Source organism: Anastrepha ludens, chromosome 5, assembly GCF_028408465.1.
Source record: "Anastrepha ludens isolate Willacy chromosome 5, idAnaLude1.1, whole genome shotgun sequence".
In the NCBI taxonomy this organism is placed as follows: domain Eukaryota; kingdom Metazoa; phylum Arthropoda; class Insecta; order Diptera; family Tephritidae; genus Anastrepha; species Anastrepha ludens.
In genome coordinates, this window is record NC_071501.1 from 87,247,926 (window position 1) to 87,257,404 (window position 9,479).

Consider the following 9,479-nt stretch of genomic DNA (forward strand, 5'->3'; position numbering starts at 1 on the left):
AATTAAATTGTTATTTAAGCTTTTAAAAAATAAAAAAAATAAGTGCCGAATTTTTATTTTTGTTTTCGAACTGCTCGACCAAACACCCAAAGCGGGTGTACGCGCCAATTATACAATATATATGTATATATATATAACGGTATGTATTTGGTAAACTAAAAAAACTAAAAATTGTTTTTGAAATAAAAAAAAAATGATATGTATATTTCAAGTTGGTAATTCGCTAAAAAATTCTACTAGATATAATAAATACGAAACAAATAACAAATTTTGTTTATAAAAAATATTCCAAATTCTATGTGGCTAAAAACGCAACGCCAGAATTTATGTTTAGAAAGTAAGTAAAAGTGCAGTGCAAAATAAAATAAAAAAAAATTATATTAAATTTGGGCGAATTATATCCGGGTAGTCCCAAAAATACGAATACTTGCAATATAATATTAAAAAGTCGGTTAAAATTTGTAGCGAAAAAAGGACGTTAACAAATCTTCATTAATTTCCATGCAGGTTGAAGCTTGTACAAAATTCCGCCCAGCGTTAATGCTAGCAAAGTGGTTGAGACATTTGAATGTGAAATATTAAACTAAAATGCCAAAATTTTGCGACGTATACAAATAAAAAAATATTAAAAAAAAAAATATTAAAATAAATTTAAAAAATTTCAAAAAAAAAAAATTTAAAAAAAATTTAAAACAAAAATTAAAAAAAAAAAATTTAAAACAAAAATTTAAAACAAAAATTAAAAAAAAAAATTTAAAAAAAATTTAAAACAAAAATTAAAAAAAAAAATTTTTTAAATATAAAATATATGTATATTAAATTAAAAAATAACAGGAATTTAAAGGCACATTCGAATTTAATTTCTGTCAAAAAAAAATTATAAATAAAAAAAATAAAAGGAATCTTAAGTCACTGTAATTTGAATTTAACTTGTTAAATTAAAAATAAATAAATAAAAAAAGGAATAAAATAAATAAAAAATATATAAAAAACAAAAGCATCAATTTAAAGTCACTATAATTCGAATTTAACTTGTGAAATAAAAAAAATAAAATATCACTTTAAAGTCACTATAGTTCGAATTTCACTTTTGCCAAACTATTTACCGAAATATCGTTGGATCACTTTATGCCTTTTGAACGCTAAAATGAAATTCTAAGTTAGAAGAAGTTTTCTGTCTGCCATTTTTACGCACACGCCCTTAGCAATATAAAGTGAAATCCAATAGTTATGTTCTTTTTACGTAAGACTTATATGTTTAATTGGACATTACGTCAAATGCATTTCTAGTTATACTTAAAAAAAAAAATAGCAAAAAATAAATAAGTTTAATTAATGCATACTTTTGTGTTTCTTCTAGTTCCCCATCTTTTGTAAGTTCAAATAAGTGTGCTGCAGGCGCCAAAGAAGTAAGATGAGCGTTAACGATATTTAATTTTGCACCTGCTGCTGTGTTGTTCCTTCCCTTGACAACGCCTCGGCTGTATCACTCCTCAGTGTTAGTGTAGCATCGATTATACTTTTATCTCCCACGCAAATACTTGTTTCCGTCAAGACATAATCTAAATTGCTAGTTGGATGATTGACCAACACATCATTATCGTCTCTTGAGCGCTTACGCTTGCGGGCAGGCGGACTGCATTCAAATTTGTCAATACTACTATTACTACTACTACTGCTACTACTACTACTATTGCTTGCGGTAGTGGCTGTATTACTTTTACTGCTGCTCAGAACTGGCGGACATTTACAAAGTTTCTTTCGGGGCGATGGTGACGGGGACGGTGGCGGCGATATTGCCACGGTGTTCTGAGTTGTTGTCGTTGCATTGCTTGAGATACACGGTGATTTATTACTAACCGTTTGCACTTCTGTTTCAGCTTGGTAGACCTCGCCGCCGTTGTTGTATGTCGCCGGCAGCGTTTGCTTAGCGCAAATTGCAAATGCATTTGTTGTTGTTATTTCATTAACGACTTCCGCCTCCACAGATGGTGGTAAGAGCGGCGAAAGTGGACCGCCACTCGCATCGATATCATCCTCATCTTGATCATTATAATCATTCCCAATTATGTCATTATCTTCATTCTCGTCCTCGACATCGGACCACCAAGAGACTTGCGCACCTGGAAAAACGTAAGCTGAGGAGGCATCGTGCGCATAGTATGTACCTTCGAGCAAACGTTCCGCTGCAGTTCGGTATTTTTTATCGCTAAGACGTATTGTAACGGGTGCTGACTTGTTTTCGGTATCGCTTGCCACTTGTGGCATCTCTGCCGCATCCAGTGTTACTGAGGGTGTGATTGTGTTATCTGCGCAGGTTGGGGAAGCTAACGACAAGTCTGTGATAGCTGTTGTGCCACCACTATCACCGAAATTTGTAACAGGTGGCGGCAGTTGGCCAATGACATTATTCGAAATCAGCGCGGAATTGGACGAGTCACCTAGTATGCCACTGTCCTTGGATGAATCAATTGACAAATGACGTGCATTCACATCGTACGCAATGTGGTGATGCTGTTCACTTACGTGCGCGTTAAAAGGTTGGAAGGAACGATTTTCAAAATCCACCATATCACTAGGCTCTTCTAAATAGTCAACTGACACCGAATCGCTACTTTGGCGGGTCTTCGTTAACGGGTGATTCAATTCCAATATGGTGCTCTTGATCTTTTCAATCGCCTCGTTTGCCTCTTTTTTGGCCACACTCGCCGTGGGTTTAGCAAGCACCATGCCAGATGATGTGGATGAATCGAAGCCACTATCTGAATAAGCACCGGCCGAGCGTAGCACTATATCTGTGGATGCGCTGGATTTGACAGATTGTGTGTCTGTATCTAGCATCTGTTGGCCATCCTCCTCACATTCGTAGTTGTTTTCTTCCTCCTCTATGGATAAGAGCTCCTTGGATTCTCTTAATACAACATTGTCGTAGCAGATTTCTTTCCAGTCGTCACCTAAGCGATGACAAAGCTGATTAATGATAACATCTGAATCACCCAACAATTCAACATCGAATTCAAGGTGATGCAACTGCTCCCGATTGATGAGTATCTGGGGCACATTTGCTGGTATAGAGCTGGGAATTAATGCTACCGGCCGTACTTTAAGAGAAGAACCTATAACAATCAACAGGTCACATCTATCTTTGTCATTGGCCATGACGGTGTGAAATTCCTCGGGAAGACCTGTGTGAATTTTAGATATGCAATTTTGTCGTTAGAGCACAGTCAAACTTGTTCTCTAATAAAAATGTATACAATTTTTAGCACTTGGCAATTAAGATGAAATCTTTAATCAGTGGTAATTAATGTTAAACTTACCTTCGCCAAAGAATACAATATCTGGTTTCATTATACCATTCTCCACGAGCTTTCTCAAATCTGCATCAGACACCGCATCAGAGGCATTAACACTCTGATGCACATTGGGCTGACAACACGGACAAACGGGTATACGTTGAGAAAAAATATCATCTCGTATTGCATCTGCGGTACATTTGACTTTACATTTTGTGCAGGAAGCGGTTGAGAATGACCCATGACATTCTATTACATTCTTTATGCCAGCTACTTGTTCCAAAGTGTCGATGTTTTGCGTATAATTCCGCAGCAGTTTTTCCTTTTCTTCTAGCAGTTTTATAAAACGATGACAGGGCGAAGGTTTGAATTGGCCGGGATATATTTCGCGCGCAAACTTATAAAATGGTCTTGGATCACTTGAGAAGTAGTTGATGTCAAACATGGCTTGGGGATCGGGTAGATTGGGAAAGTCCTTGGCCAAACGACTGTAGATGCCATCGCTAGAGCGGAAATCTGGTATGCCACAAGATACAGAAACTCCTGCGCCAGTTAAGACAATGATGTTTTTCGATTGCTGAATCAGTTGAATAACATCCTCGAATGTGTTGATATAACGTAGCTTTTGACGGCGTGGCGGTTCCGACAACATGCTGGCCAATATGCGCCACAACATCATATCATTCACACCCGGTGCAATTGGATGTGCGTTAGAAGGCAACATTTGGGAAAGTAAATCACGTGGATTAGCACCAGCGTGAATTTGTTTCTGCACCCAATTTATAGGTCTCGCACTTATCGGCTTCCATTCGCGACCAGACATATCTGAGAGTCCACTCAAATCAGAAAAATCTGAATCGGAAGTAGATTCATCACTCTCCTGCGAAACATCATTATGTATATTTTCATTACGTTCTTGTTGTAAATCTTCATTGCCGTCCTCGTCCATATCGTCTGATTGAAAACTATCACCGCCGTCATCATCATCATCTTCATCAACCTGACTACCTTGATCGGTGGCAAACCTATCCTTTAATGGTAATTCCGCCACATTCAATGGCATTTCTATACCTGATACTTGATTATCATCGGGCGAGGCGGAGGATGCTGCTACCGCAACCGTTGCTATATTTTCCCTGTTTGTTTTTATATTGTTTTCGCGTTCTGATACTATTGTTTGTGTGCCAATACTAATTTCGGCGCCAAAATTAAAGTTCTGTTTATTACCCGCCAAGGTAGTGCATTTGGCGGACAAACATTGTTTATGAATTTTTACATCATGCAAATCACACTGAACACTATGTGCACGACTAATTGGTGCTTCTTCATAACTTTCCATCATTTCCAATTTGATTTATCGTGGTCACCACCTACAACACGGCGATGCGAAAATCCCTGTCCTGTTATTCGAAAGAAAATACGCCAACACAGTAGGCTCTCTTTCCCACTTCCTTTCAGCTAACATCAACTAACGCGCTCTCTCTCGCACTCACTCTTCACCTTGTTTATCCGTTCTCCTATGTTACGTTTTATTTGCTGTTTCGTTGGTACACACAAAATTTTCCTTTCGTCTCTTTTGCTGATGTAAAATTTTTTTCACCGTCTTTTTCAGAATTTCTGCCAAGAAATACCGCGTTTTTCATATAACATTTTTTCGATATTTTTTGTCAATATTCTGTTAGTATCAAATTGCAACATTAATTGGCGCAAATTTTTTTAATTTATACGTATATTTTACTCGGTAATAGTAGCAAATGATCCTCGCCCTAGCACAGACGACAATGTTTTTCAGTGCCTCGTCAATGACGTGAACAAAAATGGCTGCCGTATTGTGGGGTTGCCGTGTGCATTTTTAGTGCTTTCTTGAAGTTTTCGTAAAATGTAGTAGCACGTATTTACACATTTTTCCCTACTAGTAATATATTTGTCAATTATAAAATGATTTCTTAAATTTTTTATTTGAACCTACTTAAAATACCCCCACAAAGCTTTAATATTGCGGTCTAAATAGTAAAATACTAAAATTTTTATGTAGGTAATATTTGGATATGCACTTTGCCGATAATGCAACACTGAGTGGAAAATTTTCTTTCACGTCCTTAGCTTGGGTTGCCAACATACTAAATGACGCATTCCATAGTTAAAACATTTGAAGCACAAGTGAAGAAACAATTTCAAATGTTTTTCTCGGCTGTGTGTTTTATTTAAAATTATTAGCAAGGGTTAACGTGACTAATATAATTCATTGGTGGCAGCAAAAATTTATTCATTTATTTATGTAGTTTTTACGGTCTTAAAACCTAATTTATACTATTATATGCTTATATGCTAAATAGTACAATAATAATATTCCTACATAGATATATGTGTACAATGAAACAAATTATAGCTTACAATTATGAAGTTTTTACAGCGTAATTTTTAGTTTAACATAGTTAATGTAATTCTTATTCCCACTCTTATTCCCACTTCAAAGGAAGGGTCTAGTTTCTATCTAAAATGATAGCTGTAACAACTGTAGAGTCTGTGCTACCGGAATTTGGATATATATCTAATAATTGACCACTAGTTCAGCATATATATGGGGCATTCTTCGCCAACCGGACACCCCCATCTGCCCAGAACAGTTTTTATAAAAAAAAATTTTCCCTATGCCGAAATAAAAGCTTATGTCATGTACTTTAATTTGTCATGTGGCACTTTTTAAATATTCAAGATGGACGACGAATATTGACTTGATGCTCGGGGGTTTCTGGGTTCGCTGCTGAATATAAATATTGAAGGAAATTGCTGAAATTGGAATTTTTTCTTCATAATACAGGATTTTTTTCACAGTAAAACTTTTTTTTCTTCTGGAGAATTGGAAAATCTTTTAATAATCACTTCCTTTTTGTTTGAGATTTGGAAGGAATGGCTTTTTAGTATTTCTGGTACTGGTGCTGCAGACTCGAATCTTTTGTTAAGCTTCCAACATATTTGTCAATATTCGTCGTCCATCTTGAATATTTAAAAAGTGCCACATGACAAATTAAAGTACATGACATAAGCTTTTATTTCGGCATAGGGAAAAATTTTTTTTATAAAAACTGTTCTGGGCAGATGGGGGTGTCCGGTTGGCGAAGAATGCCCCATATATATATATATATATATATATATAATTGGCGCGTACACCCTTTTTGTCTGATGCCGCCGCATCCTGCATGCATAGGGTATATTTTATGATGTTATAACAACCAACTATTCGGATTCAAAACAAAATCGCATTGTTAAATTTGTATTATAAGATATTTCTTAGTTTATTGTTTTTTTATTTTTCTAGACAAGCTTTTATAACAAGTCTCATTTTTTAAATATATGACTAAATAATCTATGCAGCTGTATATTCTTATTTTTAACCCTTTTTTTATAATAACATATATTTAAATGGAAATTCATTACTTACTATAAAATCCCCATAAAAAATCACCCGTGTTGACAATACACCGCTGTAAGCAAATTTACTCTCTTCATTATCGTTGCAGTAAACGAACGTAGAAAGAGGACGGAAAGCTTTCTCGATGCAAAATTTTCTCAATTGTTATTTTGTGTTTGCGACGACAGAAAATTTTGAAGGAAATTGATTTTTTTGCAACAAATTTAAGAAGTTGCAGTTATGGAGAATGTGGAGCTATACGAAATTCTTGGAGTGGATAAAAGTTCGACATATGCTGAAATTAAAAAGGTAAGGAAGATGAAGATTCTTTATACATTTCGTCGAAGTGCAGCGAATTAGCTGGTATGTGGGCCGCTGCTGCTGCTGCTGCTTGCCGGAATGCATTGTGAGCATCAACAAGAACAGTTATGGGTGTGCGACAGCCTTGGGCCAGCTGCTAGTATTTACTTAAACAGAAAATGGATTAATTTCTGATAGAATCTATGGTGACCTATGCATCTTTTGAGCACAATCTTGCTGAAGTTCATCTTTGTCTTTCGTATTTCGCAAGGGCGCGACAAGGAGGCTGCAAACTTTCATAACGTATTGTTGTTTTTCGTCTACACGATAGCTATGTATGCGTAGAGGAATATATTCCACAAAACAGCTGATTGCTTAAGGTTGACTTTGTTTACATTTTGTCAATTTATTTTGATTTTTTTTTGTTTGTATTTATTGCATCTAAATAAAATTTTTTGGATGAAATTTTTACAGAATTATCGAAAATTAGCTAAAGAGTTTCACCCAGACAAGAATCCCGAAGCTGGTGATAAATTTAAGGAAATTTCATTTGCGTACGAAATTCTTTCTGATCCAGAGAAGCGCAAAATCTATGATCAATATGGTCTGAAAGGGGTGCAAGAAGGCAGTGATGGATTCGGTGATGCATCCGAATTTTTTTCGCATTGGTTCCCTTTCAGTGGAGGTCAAAGTCACGGTGGCGGCGGCGGTGGCGGCGGTAGTTTTGGCAACAACCGTTCGCGGGCAGGAGCACAAGTGGTGGTGAAATTAGAAGTGACATTGGAGGAATTATACAATGGAAATGTTTCAAAACCTGTTGAATATAAGCGTACTTCTTTTTGCGGCACATGCAACGGCGAAGGAGGACCTGAAATGACCGTGGAACAATGTAAAGCCTGTAATGGCACTGGACGCACTGCAAATTACTCCTTTATGGGCGCCTTTGTAAACGCGTTCGAGTCTGTGAGTATTATAAGAAGCAAACTAAATTTGTTAAGTAACCCTGAGATCCTCTATTTCATATGTAGACATGTGCGTCTTGTTATGGACGCGGCACCACTATACCAGATGGATTTCGTTGTGCTACCTGTAGCGGTAGTGGATTGGTAGAAGAGGAGTTAAAACATGAAGTGCCTATTGAGAAAGGTGCACCAAATATGCTGAAAGTACTATTCCACTCCGCGGGCAATCAGCCATTGGTGGGCGAACGTGGCGATCTGATTGTGGTTTTAGTGCAAGCCGAACATCCGGTATTCATACGACGCCAGAATGACCTCTTCCTGCGAGATATACGCATAAACATCACTCAAGCATTGTGTGGTTTTGTGCATTGTTTCCAGCACTTAGATGGGCGTACTTTATGCATCACAAATAAGCCGGGTGATGTTATAAAACACAGTGAACTTAGAGTCGTTACTGGCGAAGGTATGCCATTGCGCAATAATCCCTTCGAGCGAGGTGATCTTTTTGTTGAATTCAACATTGACTTTCCCGATGACAATTTTGCGACTATTGACCAGATGCATTTGTTGGAGACACTGTTGCCGCCACGCCAACCCTTCACAATGCCCGAAGATGCCGAGGAAGTAGTGATGACGGATGTGCCACCATATGGCGAAGGCGGTCATGCTGGGGCACAAGGTGGAATGGATGATGACGATGAGAGTGCACATTTCGAGAGTGTACAATGTCAAACTGGATAAAGCTGCATATATATATGTATAGCGTACTAAAGAGTATAGTAAAATTTTTGGTGCGATAACGAAATTTTGCGTGTGCTGTGCAATATAGTTGGACATGCAGAGTCTTACCAATGTGAAACATTATAATATAAAAAGAGAGCGCGATAAGGGAATGAGTATTGTGTAGAGGCGGTGTGCTGCATTCAATAAGTTCTTCTATTTTATCCTTTTTGTTTGTTTTATGTGTGTGTGTGTGCTCTTTTGGACTTAACATATTTTCGAAGAATTCGCTTTTAACCTTTTGTTTTACTTACTTACACACTTTCACCTACGTGATAATGAAATAATATAATGCAATGATTGTTTTAACTTATGCACATAACTGAAGGGCGGCTAAAATTGTTTGAATTCGATAGAAAGAATAAAAATATGTAAACAATTTTTATTTATTAACAACAAAAACAACCATTTAGTTGAAAAAAGATATTTAAATTACTAAGTAACGATATTATTAATAATAATGTAAGCATTCTTGAAGGAATAACGGAATGTAATGAGCAAATATGGCAATTTATTGGCGGTATGGAGTATTTGGGGAAACCAACACAGTTCAGTACAATCGAAAAGGTAAGACTATTGGTAAATTTTTTGTTTTTAAAAATTGAGGAATTTTCTGTTATGGAAAGTCGCTTAAAATTTCGTTTGTGAAAACGCGGCATAGAAGGAAACATCCACAGAGTACCGTGGAGTTATGAGTTAGTTAAAGTTTCTATTGAAGAGCCATTGAAC

At 36.5% G+C, this 9,479-nt stretch overlaps 2 protein-coding genes across 2 annotated transcripts; one reads left to right on the forward strand and one right to left on the reverse strand.

Annotated features, from left to right (window-relative positions):
* Positions 1–800: 800 nt before the first annotated feature.
* On the reverse strand, positions 801–5,112 carry LOC128865109 (NAD-dependent histone deacetylase sirtuin-1). Its single transcript, XM_054105088.1, has 2 exons — positions 3,321–5,112; positions 801–3,185 (listed from the first exon to the last, which is right to left on the reverse strand). The coding sequence occupies exons 1-2, from the start codon at positions 4,636–4,638 to the stop codon at positions 1,432–1,434; spliced, it is 3,072 nt and encodes a 1,023-aa protein (XP_053961063.1). The 5' UTR covers positions 4,639–5,112; the 3' UTR covers positions 801–1,431.
* Positions 5,113–6,788: 1,676 nt separating this feature from the next.
* LOC128864021 (dnaJ homolog subfamily A member 4) lies at positions 6,789–9,252 on the forward strand. The gene is made up of 3 exons (XM_054103488.1): positions 6,789–7,017; positions 7,483–7,971; positions 8,037–9,252. The coding sequence occupies exons 1-3, from the start codon at positions 6,949–6,951 to the stop codon at positions 8,709–8,711; spliced, it is 1,233 nt and encodes a 410-aa protein (XP_053959463.1). The 5' UTR covers positions 6,789–6,948; the 3' UTR covers positions 8,712–9,252.
* The last annotated feature ends 227 nt before the right edge of the window (positions 9,253–9,479 follow it).